Source organism: Myotis nattereri (genome assembly GCF_964212035.1).
Source record: "Myotis nattereri genome assembly, chromosome: 1".
Classification (NCBI taxonomy): Eukaryota; Metazoa; Chordata; class Mammalia; order Chiroptera; family Vespertilionidae; genus Myotis; species Myotis nattereri.
Window position 1 is genome coordinate 223,468,828 of NC_138075.1, and position 21,819 is coordinate 223,490,646.

The 21,819-nt window shown below is 44.2% G+C and overlaps 1 protein-coding gene across 2 annotated transcripts in view; it reads left to right on the top strand.

The window, feature by feature from the left end:
* Positions 1-16,649: 16,649 nt before the first annotated feature.
* The window catches only part of FBXL5 (F-box and leucine rich repeat protein 5), a 33,112-nt gene continuing 27,942 nt past the window's right edge, over positions 16,650-21,819 (top strand). Inside the window, exon 1 of one of the 2 annotated variants that reach the window (XM_081101230.1) lies at positions 16,650-16,822. In XM_081101230.1, the coding sequence (XP_080957356.1) occupies positions 16,739-16,822 (84 nt within the window). In that variant the 5' untranslated portion in view covers positions 16,650-16,738. The remainder of the gene's footprint in view (positions 16,823-21,819) is intronic. The other variant, XM_081101231.1, reaches the window with a different exon arrangement.

A 21,819-nucleotide genomic window follows, 5' to 3' on the forward strand; every position in this document is an offset into this window, starting at 1 on the left:
AGTGGGGACCCCCACCCTGATCCAGGACACCCTTCAGGGCAAACCAGCCAGCCCCACCCATGCACCAGGCCTCTACCCTATATAGTAAAAGGGTAATATGTCTCCCAGCACCGGGATCAGCGTGACAGGGGGCAGCGCCCAAACCCCCTGATCGCCCTGCAGCTCTGTGTGTGACAGGGGGCGGGGCCACAACCTCCCTATCCACCCTGCTCTGTTTGTGACAGGGGAAGGCGCCCCAACCTCCTGATCAGCCCCGCTCTGTGCCTGATACAGGGGAGCTCCCCAACCTCTGATCGCCCTGCGGCTCTGTGTGTGACAGGGTGCGGCGCCCCAACCCCCTGATCGGCCCTGCTCTGTGTGTGACAGGGTGCGGCGCCCCAACCCGCCCCTCCCCCCCACGGGCCCTGCTCTGTGTGTGATGGGGTAGGGCCATAACCTCCCCATCGGCCCTGCCCTGAGTGTGATAGTGGCGGGCCGGCGTCCCAACCCCCTGATCGACCCTGCTCCGTGCGTGACAGGGTAAGGAGCCCCAACCCCCCTGATGGGCCCTGCTCTGTGCGTGACAGGGGGCAGCGCCCCAACCCCCGGATTGGCCCTGCTCTGTGCGTGACAGGGGGCGGCGCCACAACCTCCCCATCGACCCTGCCTTGAGTGTGACAGGGTCGGTGCCCCAACCCTCCAATCGGCCCTACCCTGAGCATGACTGGGGGTGGCATCGCAACCTCCCGATCCGCCCTGCTCTGTGCATGACAGGGGGCGGTGCCCCAACACCCCAATCGACCCTGCTCTGAGCCCGACCAGGGGCTGCACCTAGGGATTGGGCCTGCCCTCTGCCACCCAGGAGCAGGCCTAAGCCAGCAGGTAGTTATCTCCCGAGGGGTCCCAGACTGCAAGAGGGCACAGGCCGGGCTGAGGGACCCCCCCCCTTACCCCCCGAGTGCACAAATTTTTGTGCACTGGGCCTCTAGTGTATATATATATAATCAATGATGACAGAGAATCATTGATTGGCTGCCTCCTGCACATCCCATATTGGGGATGGAGCCCACAACTGGATCATATGCCTTGACCGGGAATTGAACCGTGATCTCCTGGTTCATGGGTTGATGCTCAACCACTGAGTTACACCGACCGGCTGGGCAAGCATTGTTAAATATTTATTAAAAATAACTTTTCACTGTGTTTTTCAATACCTCAGTGAAAGCAGTGAAATGTGTTTGGCAGACTTGTTATATTTTATGTTAGTTGATAATTATTAGATTCAGGTACATGGTAGTATTCAATATACCATTGTCTCTAGTCTTGTGTTTGTTTGAAATTTTCCATCATAAAGCATTTTTACAATTAATATCACCCAGCAATATAGAATCTACTGTAAATAGTATATCTAATTCAGTTTTGTGTGAAGTTATATTTAAACAACATAACATAACATACACTACCTGATCTTGCTACACATACCCAACAAACTGAAAGTGTTATGCAGCTTGTTCTCATCAGATTGGCTTTTGATATATCTATAGATTTGTGCTAAGTATTGCTTCTAAATGTTTTGCAATAGTGAACAAACAAGGTACTGTGCTGTCACTCGGTACAGCTTCTAATTAATTCGCTGAGACTTAAATTTATACACACCATATCTAAACATGCTGGAAGAAAAATATGTGAGTGGTTTTCTCTTCTGTCTCACAATATGCCAAATGAAAAGAGAGAAATCAGAATTTCCTAGCCAATTTCTGTTTTATTTATCAGGAATTAACAGTGGCCACAGTTGTGGCAGCAGGCACAGTGCTTGCTCAGAGTAAGCTACTCCGGCGTTTTCTATTAAAAAATTTGCCGGTTTCCATCCAGGATTAGCTTGTGACCTGCTGTTTACAACAGCACTACACTATGCCATTTGATTTGTGTTTAGAGGCAACGTGAGATTTTATTTAGTCTCATTTGAATGTCATGATGAGTCTTTCTAGATCTACATGTCAAATAGGAGTGTACTACTACTTAGCATGTAACTCATAAAGACATATGTTGTTTAATATGTGTTAGGACTTCCATTTTAATCAATATTGAATACTTATACAAATATGCCAACTGTTGTGCTAAGGACTTTTGCGTAAGTTTTCTTATAGATTGCCATAAAGGTGAAAGAGCTTGCCCATGATCATGGAGATTTTTAGGGAAGGAATCAAAGAATGGAACCTACGTACAGTAACAAAAAGTGCCTTTGCACTATGCCATGATTCAGATCATTAAGAGTGGGATGTGCCTGGCCAGTGTGGCTCAGCTGGTTGAGCGTCGTCCCTGCACCAAGAGGTTGCAGGTAAGATTCCCAGGGAGGGCACATGCCGGCTTGTGGGCTGGATCCCCAATAGGATTGATGTTTCTTGGTCATTGATGTTTCTCTCTATCCTCTCTTCCTCTTTCTGAAATCAATAAGAACATATTAAAAAAGAAGCATGGGGTGAAATTTTTATGATTAAGAGTTGCGATTTATAATAGTACTAGTATGGTTTATAAGGTTCACATTAAACTAGAAAGTATTCAACATCTATTAATTTATTTTTTTAAACATATTATTTATTTTTAGAGAGAGAGGAAGGGAGAGGGAGAGAGAGAAACATTGATCAGCTGCCTCCTACTGGGGATCGAGCCCGCAACCCAGGCATGTGCTCTGACTGGGAATCGAATTGGCAACCTCCCAGTGCATGGGACAAGGCTCAACCAACTGAGCCACATCAGCGAGGGCTCTAGTAATTTCTTCTGAAATGAAGCTTATTTACTACCAGTGAACTGATACAATACCAATGTTTAAAACATTAATTTACTTAGCAATTGGATGAATTCTCTCCATGAATACCACGTTAACCTATAGGCTGAGTTTCATCAAAACAGCAACAAACATGTATTATAAATTTGAAAAGTCAAATCAGCCTAAAAGGTTTGCATTACTTAAAAAAGATAACTAAATGGTGTGGTGTGTGTGTGTGTGTGTGTGTGTGTGTGTGTGTGTGTGTGTGTTAAAGAATGTGTCAATAATATATAAGAGAGACAGGCCAGATTCCATACCAGATCCTATCTTGGGTTCTCGGTTCTCTCTTCCAAGATGATTAAGAAAAGACAGAACAATGGTTGTGCCCCCCCCCCAAAAGGGCTGTGGCCAGTACAGCCTGTTCACTGCAGCAGCTGTGCCCGATGTGCACCCAAGGACAAGGCCATTAAGAAGCTGGTCATTCGAAACATAGGAGAGACTGTAGCCCTTAGAGATATTTCCCAAGTGTCTTCTACGCCTATGTGCTTCCCAAGCTGTATGTGAAACTCCACTGCTGTGTGAATTGTGCCATTCACAGCAAGGTGGTCAGGAATCGTTCTTGGGAAGCAGGAAGGACTGAACACCCTCACCCTGATTTAGACCTTCAGGGGCTGCCCCATGACCTCCACCAGAGCCCATGTCAGGAGCTAAGTCCTTAAGGACTGAGAAAAGTTCTCCAGAAAAAAAAAGAAAAAAAGAAATTGCACTTAAAAAAACAACAACAAATGTGTCAATAGAGCTTGAGGCAATCTGCCTGCATTGACCGTAAGGAAAGTGACTCAACTTCCTCTTGCTTCATTCCAAGGGTGTGACATATGGCCTTGAACAGTTCCCTGTGACCCAGATTTATTGGAGGGCTCCTTTAGAGAACACAGGTGTGTAGTCTTCAGGGTCCTAGGAACATCTAAATCCATCTCAACTGAGAGCCCATGGGTGTGGGGTGGTTTTATTTATTTTTTCTTCTTCAAATGTCAGGATTTCTGTATAGTTTTGAACTGAGGGCCAGGTAGTCTCATTCTAATTTTGTCTTCCTTTCCTCGGGTAAACTTTAGCTCTGCTCAAGTGGCATAAAGTGTTATTTTTTTAGTACATGTTTAAAACCATTTATTAAGGCTCCAGTGTACACAAAGCTCCAAGTAGGCAGTGGAGTTGGTGAGGGGAGCAGCAGGAGGAGACAAATAGCTGGAGTGTATACCTGGGTACTACCTACGGGCACTCTGGAGGTCAGATCATTTTAGATGCATCTGATAACCTTGTAGCGTGGGCCATAAAAGTTTTACCTGATTTACTGAGGTAGCTTACAAAGACAGGTCATCCTGAGGGGAAGAGGAATGAGCTAGACCAGCACAAAAACCATGGTTGGAAGGAAGGCGGGATTCTGAATATGATGGTATGGCTGTACCTCACCTTTGCCCTGCCTCACACCCCTGAGAGCATATCCGCTGCTAAAGGACTTAAGTGAATACGTTTGGAAGCTACTTCCTAGGGCACATGAGGCTGAAACTACTCTCCTTTGAGACTCCTTAACATGTCACAAAGAAGAAAGCCGTTCTTCACTACCTTTGCACCTAAGCTCATGATCTGAATATACAGGACCCAGAGGAGGAATGGAAGAGAACCAGTGGCTCACTTGTCACCTGGAGTAGCAGCATAGTTATAATGAATTTGTAACTGAGCATGTGAGAAACACCCCCTGGGGACTCCCAAGCGCTTCATAGAAATGCTTGGGAAGATGTGCTGATGCCTCAGGTTCTGCGCTTGCTGGTGGACCAATCATTAAGGTTCACACATTAATGCTATTGTGACCTCATTTGTATCTGGGGGCTGGTGGGACCTGGAGAAATATGGGTTCTATAAAGATTAACCAAACAGTGTCCCTACTTTCCAAAAGGGTCCATGTTAGTGAGGAAAAGGACATGTTCATATCAATGAAAAGAAAATGCAACACACTCATTGTGAGCTGAGGTACTGCACTGGCTGCCTCATTGAATGACACATAAGAGTGTTTGGGTTCCATTCTTGAGGAATCGGGGCACCATTAAATGTGTTTTTTTTGTTTGTTGACCCTCACCTGAGGATATTTTTTCCCATTGATTTTTAGAGAGTGGAAGGGAGGGGAAGAGACAGAGAGAGAGAAACATCAATGTGAGAGAGACACATAAATTGGTTGCCTTCTGCACATGCCACAACCAGGGCCAGGGATTTTGCCTGCAATTGAGATACATGCCCTTGACCTGGAATCAAACCTGAGACCCTTCAGTGCACAGGCCGATGCTCTATCCACTGAGCCAAACTGACCAGGGCCCATTCAATGTTTGTAACTAAAGGAGAGTCATTTATCAGATCTATGTTTTAGGAACATGTCTGACTAGTTAGTCTGGTAGAGGATTGAAGGAGAAGTTAAAATCAGGGAGACCAAGCAGGAGTCAAGTAGGGCCTAAACTGGGTCGACAACGGCATGAGCAGCGAAGAGGGGTTGGACTAGAAATACTTAAGAGGACTGTGTATCTTATTAAATATTGAAGTGATGGAGAGCAAAAGCTTTTAAAATAACTCCAAAATCTCTAGAGGCAATATCGTGTCCACTAGAAGATATAGACTCTGGGGGTGGACTGCCTACATTGGAATCTTGGCTCTGTTATTCATGGGATAGCCTATCTTCTCCTTCTCAGTATTTTTTTCATCTGTAAAGTAGGGATGATGATCATATCTACACTTCATACAGTTTTTCTGTGAATAGATATAACTTAGTACCAAAAAGTGCTTAGAAGTGTCTTGTACTCAAGTTTGTTTGCTATCATTGTTCCGTCGAGGGTAACTCGATGGACAGTGATAAAAATCAGGTGAGGATACAGCCTTGGCAAACTCAGTGGGCTGAGAAAATAGTGAATTGACTTTTAGAAACACTGAATCTGGAATTTCTGATACATGGTAGTCACACAGAGTTTGCTAAATAATAATAGAAACGGGCAGATTCTTTTTAAAAGCACTTTGATCACCTTCCAGGCACTGTCATAAACTCCTTCCCTGTATCATCTCATTTAACCTTCATATAACACTGCCAGATAGGTAGTACTACTTCCATTTCACAGTTTCTTTAGCCTAATAGTGAACAGGTTTGTGGTCTAACAATACTGACAAAGGCTTCATTCCTACCTAGAAGGTGAACAAAGTTCTGATTTACTCTGCTGGTGGAAAGTGAGAAAGTAGGCCAGCTGGAATTTGAACTCAGATAATGAAGTGCTTTGAAACCTCTGTCCCCTAATATCTCTTAATACCATATCTGTAAGATATGGTACCCTATTTTATAGTGCTTGATATTTAGTAATAACAATACTATCACTTATTGAATGGCTACTGTGTGCCAGACATTATACATATTTTATCTTCAGTCTTCACAAAAACCCATCAAGGTATCATAATCAATATTTTACAGCAGTGGAAACCAAGGCTCAGAGATGTTCAAAAACTTCCCCATAGTAGCATAATTACTAAGCAGCAGAGAGAGATTTTAGTATAGGTCTGTTTATTTCCAAAGTCTATACGCTTTCTACAGTAATCTAGCTTCCAAATTTAGCTGTATTACATTTAGTGTATTGCATCATTGTGTTTTATAAATGATGAGTTTCATGAATTCTACAATCAACTTACCAAGTTAGTAGCCAGAATAGTATTTGTCAAATATTAGTTACATATGAATCATGAGAACTTGCCCCAAGTGAAGGGTGAGTAATGAAATTTCCAAGGGTGAGTCTCAGAAAGCAGCTTATCTTCAAAAGGACCTGATGTGACATTTCTCGGCTTCCCTGAGGACCATTTTTGAAGAACACTGTAAGGGATGGGGCTAGTTCAGGTACCCTGGGCCTCTGCACTCTCTGGTTGAAGTCTCTGCATTTCCATTGTCAGGCCATAGTTTATTGCTTCTTGATGATTATTTCTGACCTATCATTAATGTAGCTGAGAGAAGCACTTAGCTAAGACCCTTGAAGTAGTGTATCCCCTGCCTCCTGTTTGCCCGCATCCTGTTTCCCACTCTGCAGCCCTTTGCATTGATGGAGCTCCTAGCAAGGCTATCTGGTAGGACAGGTGTTTAGTGGAAAGTCAAGTGAGATAGACATACAGGAGGGAGAGAGCATTGCAGGGCAGTGAAAACAAGATATCTGACTTCAAATCCTGCTTGAGCTTCTTGGAGCTTTGGTTCATTCATCTGTGAAACCGGGTTGACAGCACCTGCTTCACAATGTTGTGAGGTAATGCATGTAGTTAGTCTTCGAGCTGCAGTCATTGAAGGCTATCATCAATGCATAATCCACCCTTCAATTCAGAGGAAGATCACAGAAGTATTTTGCTGCATGTAAAAGGAGGCATAGCATTTCTTAGGAATGTTCTGTTAGAGACTGGCAAGATTAAACATGTGCAAGTATGTAATTCCCTATGAATAATAACACTTCTTTTTTTTCAACCGACCCTAAACTCCAATTGGATGTTTCCATTCGGTACATATTTCACAACCATCTCATTCACTGCTCATCCTGCAGACTAGATCAACATGACTAACTTTTCCCCTCAATGGGCTAGACGGCTAACTTTTCCCCTCAATGGGCTGTACCTGAGGGTACAGCTTGACAGTCAAGCTGTACCCTCAGGAAAGAACCTGAGCTAGACAGACTCAGCTAAGACACTCCAGAATTCCTGGTCCCCAGGAACTGTGAAACAGTGAACGCTTTAAGACACTACGTTTTGGGGTAATTTGTTATGCAACACTAGATACATAATGTCATGAGAAGAAGAAGGAAAAAACAACAACCTTCTTCTTTTAGCCAGTGACATTTTGTGTTTTCTGTTACATAACAGCCAAATCTAACTCTGAGACCCTCCCTTCTCCAGTTAAGTTGTAGAATTAACCTAACACACACACACACACACACACACACACACACACACACAACAAACAAACAAACAAAAAAACAACCAACAAGCCAGTTTTTAAGGAGCTGTGTGTAGGTTCCAGAAACTGAGAACCAGAGGAGACCAGAGAGAGAATCTTGCCCAATCTCCTCATTTCACAGTGAAAATGTGAAAGCTAATACTTAAGAGCTTCCTATGCCAGGCTCTACTGTGTTCCACTAAACATGTAATTCTCAGGACGTCCTGTGAGGTCGACACTCACTGACTCATTTTATAGATGAGTAAGCCAGGTCAACACTTCAACCACTTTCCTTTACTGTCTCTCTACTGTTACAGAATACTTTCCAAGTAGTTCCATGAGAAGCATATGTCAATGTTTTAATACAATCTTGCACATGAAGGAAACGACCTGTAGTATCCAAATAATCACCATGGTAGAGACATTTGAGGAAGAGTGAGTGGATCAAATCACAGTTAAATAGTTACACAAAGAAAATAACGGTTGGTTGAAGGGCAAGTAGCCCTTGATGGCCTTATCTAGATGGTTGGTGACTGATGTCCCATAATAGCTAAGCTCTTGCCTGGGACCGTCCTGTTTACATGTGTTGTAGATTAATTAACATGTATTATCACTCTGAAAGGCCCCCTGCCCTCACCTAGTGCACAAGTGAGGAAACAAACTCCAGAATGTGCAAGAGAGTTGCCCATGGCCCCTGGGGTAGGTGGTAGTGGCGGAGGTAGAATTAGAACTCAGGTCAGTGTTTTCTGTAACCAGGCTGTTCCCCGTTCCTGTTCCCTCCCAAAAATGCTATTGGTCAATTAATGGGAATCAAAAAGGTGTGCAAGACACTCCTATTTCTTTCTGCCTACGAAGCTCTCAGAATTTTAAAATTTTCTGGGAGTAACCTTACGGAACCAGGGATGTGTTTTGTACTGTGTTTTGAGTTTCTGAGAGTGCTTTTTTTGTTTTGTTTGTTTAATGTCAGGGGTTGGGAGGAAGGAAACAGAGCTGATACTTCCCTGAACACTGCTTTTCCCTTTCTGTAGGCAGGAATTAAGCAACCACCTGCCAGATTTCATCACTGCAGTGAATGCAAGCCGACACTTTACAGGAAGTTTATCGCTTATTTCTGTTCCAACTTGTGATAGTTTTCCTTGATATATGGTGTGAACAGCTCAGGCAAGTTGCCTTGGGAATAGCCACCTTCCCCTCAGGCCACATACACTGACATTGTACCATCTTGTTCCATGCAAGTCAGCCCATAATAGAGCCTTTGATGGGAAGTCAGAAGTTGGTACGGACTTGGCAATATTCATTAAAAATAAGATAATCAACACACTGGATGTTTAGGAAGTAAAAGGCTCTCTTCTGTTTGGAATTTTTGCACAGAAACATTATGAAGCACTTGGCACATTATAACTCCATATTTGTAATGAAGCAAACTATGGTCTTAGCATTATCTAAACTACTTCTCTTCAAAAGGTAATCTAAGGAATGGGACTATGTATTTGGACACTAATGTAGCTTGTGGTGTGACCTATATTCTTCCCAGTCACCTTTGACTGCAGCTCAACAGTTAGTAGCACATATTAGGTATATAGTTCCTGGATAAAAATTAATGACACAGAATTGTCTTTCAGTGTAGGGTTAAGTACCTGTTCTAGGCTGAGAAAGACAGATTTTATCTCCCTGATTTTCCATTAACTAGCTCTAGACCTTGGACAAATCAATAACTCTGTCCAAACATCATTTCCCTTTTTGCCAAGTGAGAAAAGTAGAACCTTCCACATACAGTAATTGTGAGGCTTACACACGATACTCCATGGAAAGCATTTATAGTGCTTGGTGCATGGCAAGACCTTTAATACATTATAATTATTATGTTCTTCTCTCTACTTCTACCTGTATCCTTTTTCTTTCCTTTTTTCCTCTCCCCACTCTGTTTTTCCTCATCTTTTTATTTCTGTCCTATCTGTTCCTTTTTCTTTTATGCCTCTTCCTTGCCTTGGCTCTTCCGTTATCCTCTGCCTTTGCATATGTCCAAGCATTTCTTCTTTTCCTGTGTGAGGCATCAATGAGCCACCTGTAGGGGCAAGAGCTTCACACCTTGCAAACAGGCACAGTAAGTAGCACCTGCACTCCAATCTGATGACCTATCCTGTTAGTCACACATGGGAAGCATGTGCTCCAAAAATGCAACCTTGAATTCTAGGAAGGGGCACTGAGACTCACTGTGAATACCGGGGGACACTGAGCCGGGAAATGCCCAATGTGATAGATACCCCGCCCCCAACTTTCTAGCCACTATGTGGACTTTTAAAAGAGCTGGTGGCAACCTTGGCAGGCGAGGGAGGCCCAGCCACGATGAAGGGTCCTGTCTGTGTCACGTAGGAAGTGCCCCAGGAGCTTGGTGGTCTCAGGAACAGAACTCAGCTAGAACTTGCTGGAATGGCCTCCTAGTGACAAGCTGAGAAAGTGCCATGCCATGGGGCCATGTGGCAGGAGACGAAGGCAAAGGCCTCTAGGCACAGGTACAAGAAGCATCCTAGGACTCTCTTTAGATGCCTGTGAGGTAGAATGGCCTCCACAGGACTGGAGAGAGTACCTGTGTTTTAGATCTTATGGTGGTTAATGTCAATAAAACTGAATTTTTTTTTTTAATTAGAACCTTTCTTTTTTCTGTTTTCTTTTTTTAAATCCTCACCTGAGGATATTTTTTTCCATTGATTTTTAGAGAGAGTGGAAGAGAGGGGGAAAGACAGAGAGAAATATCAATGTGAGAGAAACACATTGATTGGTTGCCTCCCTCACGAGCCCTGACCAGGGCCTGGGCCTGGGAGGAGCCTGTGACCAAAATACAAGCTTTTGACCTGAATCAAACCCAGGACCCTTTGGTCCACAGGCCAATGCTCTATCCACTGAGCCAAACTAGCTAGGGCTAGAATCTTTCTTTTTAAAAAAATAATATATTTTTATTGATTTCAAAGAGGAATAGAGAGGGGGAGAGATAGAAACATTAATGGCGAGAGAGAAACATTGATGGGCTGCCTCCTGCACCACCCTCTACCAGGGATCCAGCCTTGATTGGGAATTGAACCGTAACCTCCTGGTCATAGGTCAACGCTCAACCACTGAGCTACACTGGCTGGGCATAACACTGAAATCTTAAAAAAATTCTTTTGTTTTTCAACTACAGAATTTTGGGAAAATTTTTGTTAAAAATTTGAGAAAAACGTAGCTCTCCCTGTCCCCAAATCAGCCACAGTCTCACCACCAAGGATAGCCATTGTCAACATTTTGATATACTTCCTTTTAACCTCTTTTAGATGTATTTATCGAATATGGTTGTCATGAGGTTGTTTGTAATGTATTCATTTCTGCATTTCTGACATTAAAAGTAAAATATGCTCATTTAAAACATTGGAAAGAAGAGAAAAATATCACCCAAAGGAGACTCGTTAAGACTTCATTTCCAGTCTTATGCATTTTCGTAAACGTGGATTATACTGTAGGAACAATTTTGATCCCACTTTTTTCAGTTTACATTCTATCATACCCATTTCCCCGATGTGATTAAAAACACTGTACCTACCCTCAAGATGCTCCAGGGCCCAAGGAGGAGGTGGATGTGGACCAAACGGCACTGTAAACAGAAAAGCCAGAGGAAAGCAGATGCACAATACAGGTGAGAATAAAATTTGGGGATAAATATAAAATGGTTCTACCTGCAATTAACACTGTTCCTACTGATTATATATAATTAAACGTTTTTCTTTAATAGCATTTCTAAAGATTTAGAAATTATTGAACACATTTTTTAAAAAATGCATTCTTCTTATCAATTTTTATAACTATAAGAGCATGAAGTGAACATAGCAAAATACTAAAACTGTACCAAAGGGCACATATTTAAAAGACATTTAACTGCTTTACATCCTAGAACCTTGCTCACAAGTTTCTGCTGTTATTCTAGAAATGTATCTATTTTTAAAAAACAGAAATGAAAGAATATTAATATTCTCTAAATTGTTGTGTTTTTTTTTAACTTAGTGAATATTGGTTTCACAGGGATCATAGATTTATCTTAGGCTTTTTAACAATCCTATTTGTCATTGAATGAATGTGCTACAATTGCTATAATTTATTTATCTAATATCTGGTATCCTCTTGATTTGTTCACAAAAAGTTGTTTCCAATATTTTTGTTCATGTTGTGAAAGGTTTTATTATATTTTCACTATTTCAGTGAAAAAAAGGGGTAAGGATTTGGGGCAAACTGCAAACTACATATTTCAGATTCTAGGTTCATCTGCATATAAAGTAACTTAAAGGGAAATGGAAAAAAAAAGTAGCATCTGGCATTTCATTTTAACTCAGTGCCTATATTTTATTTTAATAATGCCATCATCCCTACTCAAAGCTTTCTTGTTAATGCTGTAACAGTTGTTGATTGGCTCTTTTGACTGACTGGGAGGATTAACTCTGGTAGGAGTTAGGAATGGAATCCAGCTGTTTTATAATAGCAACATTCTTTCATTGCTTGTTTTCACAACTAACCCCCTGTTGGGGAAAGTGCTGAGTCACACACTCAAATAAACAAGAGTTAAATGTCTTGGAGTTGACTTTCCCTGGCCAGTACCCTTTCCACTGCCCTCAAGCTAGGATTCAAAAACACTAAAGAAGTGAACCAGTGTCATATTTTTAGGTCACAAGGGAATGATTTGGCATCTTTTGTTTTCCTGGTAGCATGCAGTTTTTCAGAGAGAATGAGAAAGAAGAAGCCACATGTCCTCCAAGCACTCACTATACAGTGCAGATTTTCACTGCCCCGTTTATATGCTTTGTCCAGTGTCCTTGGCCAGGAGCTAGGTGGTCAGTTAGAATTTCTTTGCTGTCCTATACCAGAAGGAATCCTAGGGAGGTGATTAAACCAACAACCTTGGCCTCAGTAGGAGTTCCTGATCTGCTGTAGTTGCAATAACCTACAATAACAATGCTAAATTGATCACTGTCTTCTTTCTGGGGCTAAAGTTTAATGTAAATCAATCATTTGTCTGGATATATCAGGTTATTAATTGCTACATTACTCAGCATATGGAAGTGATGTTAACAGCTTCTTTCAAAGGGAAGAATGACCCACAGGACTTATCATTAATTACTTCAGTATTATTTTTTCATTTTGTCATCTTATACTAATTCCCTGAAATGGCCAGAGTCCAAAGTGGCTGTTTTTATTGTTTAGCTGACTACACAACTTCAAATTCTGGGTTACAATGAAACTGTGTTCATGGATTTTTTGGTTGTTCAATGCCTATTTCATGTGCCTGGTTCTAGGGGATACACAGACAAACAGCACAGACACAGACAGGCATTGGGAAATAAAACATGGTGTATTAAAAGTTAGTTGGCCCTGGCCAGTGTGGCTCAGTTGGTTGGGCATCATCCCATGTACTGAAAGGTTGCTGGTTTGATTCCTGGTCAGGGCACATGCCTGGGTTGCAGGCTCAATCTCAGGTAGGGAGAGTACAGAGGCAGCTGACGATGTCTTGCTCTGAAATTGACATCTCTCTCTCCCTTCCTCTTTCTCTAAAAATCAATAAAATAAAGTAAAAATAAATAATGAGAGCTGACAGACAGTACTTACTATGTCCCAGGTACTAGTATAAGCAGTTCAAATATATGCACTCTCTTCATCCTCACAACAATCCTATAAGGTAAGAATTTGTCTTAGTCAGCTCAGACTGCTATATAAAAATATTATAGACTGGGGAGCTCATAAACAACTGAAATTTATTTCTTATAGTTCTGGATGTTTAAAGTCCAAGATCAGGATGCCAGCATGGTGAGGGCCCTCTTTAGAGTTAGTCCATAGCAATTATTTTATGCATGAAGAACCTGAGGCCCAGAGAAGTCATGTAGCTTACCGAAGGTCATACAAGTAGTATCTGGCAAAACCAGAATATTTATCAAACCCCTATGGCAGCGATTCTCAACCTGTGGGTCGCGACCCCTTTGGCGGTCGAATGACCCTTTCACAGGGGTCGCCTAAGACCATCCTGCATATCAGATATTTACATGACTATTCATAACAGTAGCAACATTACAGTTATGAAGTAGCAATGAAAATAATTTTATGGTTGGGTCACAACATGAGGAACTGTATTTAAAGGGCCAGAAGGTTGAGAACTCCTGCCAGTGGTGTCATGGAACTGTGATGGGTAATAGGCATGTAAGAGGTGAACAGAACATGTCTGGTTCTTGCTCTCCTCAAGTTTATGGTCATTGTCAACCGAACACATAGAGTCACACTTGAATATAGTGACTCCATTTTATTTTTTCACTCTTTACTCACCATTAAGCAAGTAACATAACCCTTCCCAGGTTCTCAGCCTTTCCTGTCCCCCCCGCCCCCCCACACCTTGTGTGTGTGCGTATGTGTGTACATTGGTCCTCCAGCCAACCAGTGGAGAGTTGATCAGGGTAAATGTGAGGCAGGATAGTAAGAAGCTAGAAAAATTCCTTGGCAAGTAAAATGGGGAAACAGACAGCTGAACACACTGTCCGAACAATTTACAGCCAGATACAGAAGGTCACGTCCCTAGAGATAACATCTAGGCCTCAGTTATATTTCAGCTCCAGGCCCAGAAAAGCAGCAAAACCAGGTGGACCATGCCAGGACTAGCTGCAATGACGCTGACCAATCAGTGGAGACCACAACCCTTAAAGGCACATCAGGAAAACTGATGAATATTCTGCTGAAACCCTCTTGAGACCTCCCCTAGGATTCCCACTCCCCTGCAAAAGAGAGATAAAAGCCCTCAAGACAAAGGGCTCGAACCTTTCCCTTCCCCCCTCATCTTCTCCCACAAGCATGCATCTCTCTTTTTTTAAATTTTCTTTATTGATTAAGGTATTACATATGTGTCCTTATGCTTCCCCTTTCCTCCCCCCACCCCAAGCGGCATCTCTTAAACTTTAAGGGACCCCATGAGACTTGCAACTAGGAGAGCAATGGGCAGTGGCAGCTGGTCCCTAGCTAACCCCCTAAACCTGCCCCCAAAGTTCCTTTTCTCTGACTTCCCAGGGAGCTAAAGCAGCCCCTCCTCTGCTCATTTCTTTGCTGTAACATTTCTAGACAAAGCAGGCTCACTAGTCGCTCTCCTGTGGCTTCTTCTATCCTACACCCTTCCTTGTTTCACTGTCCCAGCTTTAACAAACTTCCTCTCAACATCACCAGGACTTGTGTTGTGAAATTTTCCTGCAGGAAGTCAAGAACCCACACACTACCAGCAGCACTGGGCAGACCTTGTCTGGGCCAGGTCCCCTTTCAGGTAAGAAGTGGTCCCCATACACTGGGCTCCCTGGTCTGGAGGGCTGGGGTAGGGACCAGGTGACCTGTGGGAGACAGACATAAATGTTTCTTTTGGCAATGTGGGTGAGAATGGGCCATATGCTAACCTGACTAGCTCAGGGAAGGCTGCATGGCAGGCTTGCAAACTCAGAGACCTAAAGTAAACCCAAAGGATGGTCTGAAATGAAAACTTTTTAAATCTAAAAGCAGTTTATAGTGGGTAGTTATGTTCTAGGCCGGTATCTTCTCTGACAAAGGTCAATCTTTACCTTAACTGAGCCTGTCTATTGTCATTTTGCATCCACACTTGCGTATTTTTGGAATGTGAAAGTAATTTCCCTTTTCTCCGGACCCCTCAAAGCACAGGCACTACTCTTGCAGAGACCACAAATCCCCTCATTGTTAATTGTTGACTGTTAAGTACCCTGCACCCATCTAAGTAAAAGAAGTATGTGCCTATCATTTCACTTTTTATCCAATCCAGAGGTTTCCCGGCTTTGCTTTCTTCCACCTCCCTAATCTATGGCCAGTGGGTTTCCTGTAACCCACTTCCATCTCCTCTTTTGATCGCACTGCATAAAACAGGTGCAAACCTGCCACCCTCCAGCATTACCCAATCTGTTGATACTCTGCTTTCCAGCATTTGTCCACAGTTTGACTCAAATAAACTCACAGAACTTCTTCACAGATCTGAATGTTTCTTAGGTTGACAACAGTGATCTCCTTAAGGCTCCTTTCTTTCTGGGCTGCTGTTTAAAGTGGACATGCCTCAAGGTTCTCAACCGCACTACTCTTCTGTGACTCCTCACCGGTCCCCCACCGCCCAGGCCTCTCTGACATCCCTGACCTGCCATTCCAGTGCTCTAGGCGCCTTCCCAGCTCCTCGATGCCCTGAAATTTCCCCCTTCTTGGAGCCTCCAGAATTCCAAGGCCCGTCCCTCCCTCCTGCCCCAGAGGAGATGGTAGGAGATGCCCAGCGAGCATCTTGATCCCTGCCCAGCCCCCAGACCCAGGCGCCTGCCCAGGGCTGCCTGCTGGGGTCCCTGGGGTCTGTGACCAGCCGCCGGGAGGTCAGCCCTGGCTGGTGGAGACGCACAAAGGGGAATGGCAGGAGGCAAAGGGCGGCTCAGGAGGGCAGGGCCACGCACAGCACAGTCGCCCTGGCACACAGGAGGGCTGGGCCACGCACAGCACAGTCGCCCTGGCACACGGGCATCAGGGCCCAGGCGGGCAGGCAGCGCTCCCTGTCCTGCGGCGACCATTGTGCATGGCTGCCTTGGCCTCAAGGTCTGGTGGGCGTATGGGTCAGAGATGCGCCGAGAGCGCCCCTGGAACGACACCCCGACTCCACAGATAACGCGTTTTACGTTGCATAACAAACAAGAATAAGCCTGAGTTTCTCTGCGCGACACGCCGACACGCGAAGAGGGTAAGGAACGCACAGAGTGAAGGAGGGAGGTGGGAGCTCAGCCTGCGCCAGGCGCCGGGTCACGTGGGCGGGGGGGGGGGCACCGCATGGCGGCGGCCCGCGCGCCACCGGCCGGGCAGCCCGGGTGCGCGCGCCGACGGGGCGGGCGCATGCGCAGGGGGGCGCGCCGCCTCTGCCCCGCGGCGAGGGAGTCTATGGAGAGGCGGCGGCCGCGGCTGCTGAGGCGGAGGCTGAGGCAGCGGCGATGGCGCCCTTCCCCGAAGAGGTGGACGTGTTCACCGCCCCGCACTGGCGGATGAAGCAGCTGGTGGGGCTGTACTGCGACAAGGTAACGGCGTGCGTGCGGGGCCTCTGGCTCCGGGCGGCGTGGGCGGCGGGGAGGAGCGGGCCGGTCCCTGGCGGCCTGGCCTGCGTCGCGCCCGCCGCCCCCCCGGGCCGCGCCGCCCCGATCGCCGCTCGCCGCCTGCGTAGCTGTCAGCGCCGCGCTCGCCGCCCCGCACCTTCCCCGGGGGCCCGCGCCCCCGCCCTCCCCGCCGCCTGGGACGTGCCCTCGGGGCTGGCGGCAGGGTCCTCCCGGCCGGGGGCGGCTTCCCGCGGCCGCGCCTGCCTCCGGCTCCTGCGCCCGGAGAGCGCGGGGCACCGATCTCCGGGGACTCCGGGGCGGCCGCCTGCGGTGGGCTTCCCAGCAGCCCGGGGGGCAGGCCGCTTCCGCCGCTGTCCCGCCCCCCATCACCACTGCCCCGCAATGCCCGCGGCCGGTTTGGGGGCTCCCCGGTCCCTTTGCAAACACCCACCCACCCACCCATCCATCTCCCGAACCTCACGCTTGCTTCCTGGCTCTGGGGGACGCTTCTCCAAGCACCCCGGGTCAGCTAAGCCCCAGCTTCTCACTGGTTGGATGGGGGAGAAAACCCAGGTTTCCCGGCTTAGGAACGAGCGAGCCTTCCCCTCTTGGTCGGCGGTTATTTTTTCGTTGCAACTTTTTATTGCCCCGAGGTCTTACGCCTTGTAGGTGTTGGCATTCTTGACGTGGGCTCGGGTGTAAGGGGCCTCGGAAAAAGTTGGTTTTTGGACTCTTAATGGGGTGAGCACAAGCTGAGCAAGCACTTTTGTGGAGGTGGTTCAGGGCCTTTTGCTAATGATTTTAAAACAATAGTAAGAGTCCTCGGTTTTTGTTTTTGTCAATTTACATTGGGCAAAGTCCATGTGGATATCCTGAAAACGTGGGGGCAGTTACGTTTCGCCTAGAAATGAACCAAATTAAAAAACAAACGATTTCAACGATTGTTTAAGCACAGAAATCAACTCTTTCGAATGTTCAGAAGTTGTAGCATGAAGCAGAAGCCCGTTACGAGGGGAGTTCTCGCAGCCCCGTGAAGCGGTGGGAGGATGCCGGCGTGTTCCTGGCTAGGCCACGCTCAAACCAGCCACTTCAAGGGCGCCCGCAACCATCCTTCCCTTCCCTTCATTTTGAAAATTAAAAAAAAACAAACCAAAAACCACCTGATTCGGATATAGGTATGAACACCAAGGTATTCTGGGACAGTGCTTGTCAACCTTGGTTGCTTGTGAGGACCACCCCAAAAGCTGCTAAAAAATTCTGATGCCTAAACCAGGAAAATCAGGATCCAGTCATGTGCACGGAATGACTTCCGTGTTCTAGCAGGGGAACCGCATATGCCACCTGGGTCCCGTAAGATGATAATGTAACGGAGAGACTCCTGTGGCCCAGTGACGGTGCAGCCTGTGTCCCAGCGCATGACTCTCGCGTTGATGGTGAAGCCCGGCCAGTTGAGTGAAAGTATGGCGCGTGGAATTCCGCGCAGTACATAGTACTTGATGATAACAGGCGGCTCCGTTGCTGGTTTCTGTATTTATTATACTGTACTTTTTGTTTTGTTTTTTTTTTTTGTTTTTTTTTCCTCGAGTGTACATTTTCTGCTTGTAAAGAAAGTTTGCTGTATGTCATGTCATGGCACAGCTCTTGACTGCATTATTTTCTCTTGTGCTTGATTTAATCTTCGGTTTTGTACAGTAACATGCTGTACAGGTTTGTAGCCCGGGAGCAATAATAGGCTACATACCATGTAGCCTCGGTGTCTAGTAGGCTATACTTACATGGTATCTAGCTTGGTGTTCCCACAACAATGAAACCGCTTAACGACGAAGTTCTCAGAATGTAGCCCAGTCGTCAAGGGGCACGTGATTGTATAATGTTAAGCTAGGTGAGCCCAGTGTGCAGCCAAGGGTGAGAACTGCTGCTTATCCAGGAGAAGCATCAAGAATGGGTTAGCCAGTCGGTAGGTAAGCTGAGTAACAAACCCCTGATTTTTTTGAGTTAGCTTACTTAGTGTTTTTAGCTTCTCTGACAGTATCCTTTAATTGCAACAAAGAAAAAAAATGGGGAGGTTTTTACTTTCTCAAAAACAAAAAGGAAAAGTTAGTGAGGACTAGTGGATTCTGAAGTCTTCTCCGTTTTAGATTTGGGGAGATGTAGTCCAGGGATCACCAGAAATGGTGATGAAAATTTTTGTGCATGTGTACATTTCCCTCGGAGGTTTGTGGCCTTCATTGGATTTCTAAATGCTTGCTACTCTACTAAAATAATTAGGAATCCCAAATTTATTTAATTATATACTAGACTAACCAGCCTTATTTTAAAATTTTAAAAAGTTAATCACTAGTTTTGTATGTCATTACCTGGTGATTGAGAACACTAGAACAAATTTGAAATTTTAGAGCCATTTCTAAAAACAGTATTTGAGTCAAATAAGATTCTTTTTAATTAAATGTTCCTCTTGCAATAACTAAAAAGCATTTTCTTTTTTGTTAATCCTGACCCAAGCATATTATTTCCATTGATTTTTAGAGAGAGTGGAAGGGAGAGGGAGACCCAGAGAGAGACATCGATGTGAGAGAGACACATAGATTGGTTGCCTCCTGCACACGCCAGGGGCCAGGGATCAAGCCTGCGACACATAGGTATGTGCTCTTTACTGGAATCAAACCTGCGACCCTTCAGTCTGCAGGCCAGTGCTCTATCTACTGAGCCAAACTGGCTAGGGTGGAAGCATTTTCAATTTGATATAGCATAAGTGAAAATCATCACCAATTCCAAACTAATTACAGGTAGTTAATGAGATTGCTGTATATAGTCATCAAGAAGATTAATAGTACAATTTTCTGACCTATGGATCAGAGACCAAGGTGATTTGGGGAGAGAGGAGGGGTGGCTACATAAGAATTCTACATCCGGATTTCTTCTTGATGCTAATAGTTAATGGAACTCTCCTAGGACGTTTTTTGGGAACTATCTTGGAAAAAAATAAGTTTTTTATAATGGCTGAATAGACTATTTGTTTTTACTCATTTGCAAACCCAAGTTTTGCCTTCACCGTCTTTTGGTTTCATAGACCAGGGATATCCAACCCAAACAGCCTACTTTAAAACTTTACAAAATGAGAACTAGTTTTTATACTCAAACTAAAAAGATACAAAGCATGTTATTTCACTGTATTCTTTTTTTTTTTTTTAGTATATTTTTATTGATTTCAGAGAGAGAGGGAGAGGGAGAGAGAGATTGAAACATCAATGATGAGAGAGAATCATCGATCGGCTGCCTCTCGCACATCCCCTACTGAGGACTGAGCCTGCAACCCGGGCATGTGCCCCTGATCGGAATCGAACCTGGGACCCTTCAGACCACAGGTTGATGCTCTATCCATTGAGCCAAACCAGCTTGGGCATTCACTGTATTCTTAATGTTGACTCTGCCCAGTAATTATAAAGAAGCAGCTAGGTTGGACTTGTAGGCCTAGGTTAGCTAGACCAAGCGTACATAAGCATCTAGTGATAGATCCAAATGAGAACCCAAGTCAGGATCACAAGTCCTAGTTTAATTTTCTGTGTGTGAAATCAGAGTAGTTCCTGGAAAATATTTTTGGCAACAGTTTTTTTATGAAATCTTTTTGCAAATTTACTGACCTTCCCAATTGGGATAATTTTAGTGAACATTTGCATCGACTGACATTCTTTTTCCAGTTTATTCCAATTCTTTAGTCTTTCCTCTAATCCTCAGAATTTAACAACATTAATTCTACCAGTGAGCGTTGAGTTTCTTCTGTCAGTTGGCTGTATAGTAACTTGTGTTGGCGATGTGAGATGAGGTCCTAATTCTTAAGGAATTTACACTCAAACCTTTATGGTAGGATGGAAATCCAAATGCAGAATAGAGGGAGCCAAGAGGTATATGGTCAGCTGTACATTAAAGTGTTGGGACTGGTCTTAGAGTCTCTTCAGACTGGTTTCTGAGAACAAAGTAGGTGGTGTTTTAGGATATGCATGGAACAGAGATTCCCAGGCTTACACATAAGCCAGTTATAAAAAATTCAAGTGGAGGCTTTATGGAGTGCCCAAGTTTTTCAGGTATGAATATTAAAAGTGTCATTTACTTTATCATTTTATAAAGAAAGGACAGTTTATGACCAAAGCAACTAAGGAGGAAGTAAGCTCAGAATAATTTGAACAGATTATTTTTTAAAATTAAACGAATACTAGTATAGCTTTATGAAGAATTCCTTTAGTTTTCCTTGTTTTTCTATTTCTTTGCATACTTATAAAAACTTATTGACTGGCATTGAGAAGATGGGTTTATTTGAGAGAATGTTGAATTAAGAGCTAGGAGAGGAAGGAAAAGGGTATTCAGGGAGTTCTTACTACATGCTTATGTTATTTCTTTAAATCCTCACAAGAGCTCTGTGAGACAAGTATTATCCCTCATGTAAAGATGAAGAAATGGACTTAGTGGTTAGGTAACTTGCCCAACTCACTCAACTAGTAATTAGGGGAGCCTGGATTTTAATCTTAGGATTTTTCTCCCTTCTGAAGCCCATGTCTTTTTGCATTACCTTACTGATTCTGCTGTTTATTATGACCTGTATGGTTTTATGCAAAACATTTTCCTGGTGAACCAGTTTTTTTTTCTATTTGTAGAGTTAGTTTGACCAGAGATAGTTGGGTTTCTTCATTACATGTAAATCTCCCTTGACTAAAAGTAAGCATTGTATGGCTGAGTAGACAAAAAGTAAAACCTAATTTGGGGTAATAATAGTGTTTGGGTTTTGTTGTTATTTTCATATCTATTTTTGAACTTATTATCTAGTATTTAAGTGACACACTTTTCAAATCAATTTGAAGCCAGGCTCTAAGATTTTTAGGTTGTAGAGTGCCTGAGACAGAGTCAGTTCTCAATTTTTTTTTTTAATATATTTTATTGATTTTTTACAGAGAGGAAGGGAGAGAGTTAGAAACATCGATGAGAGAGAA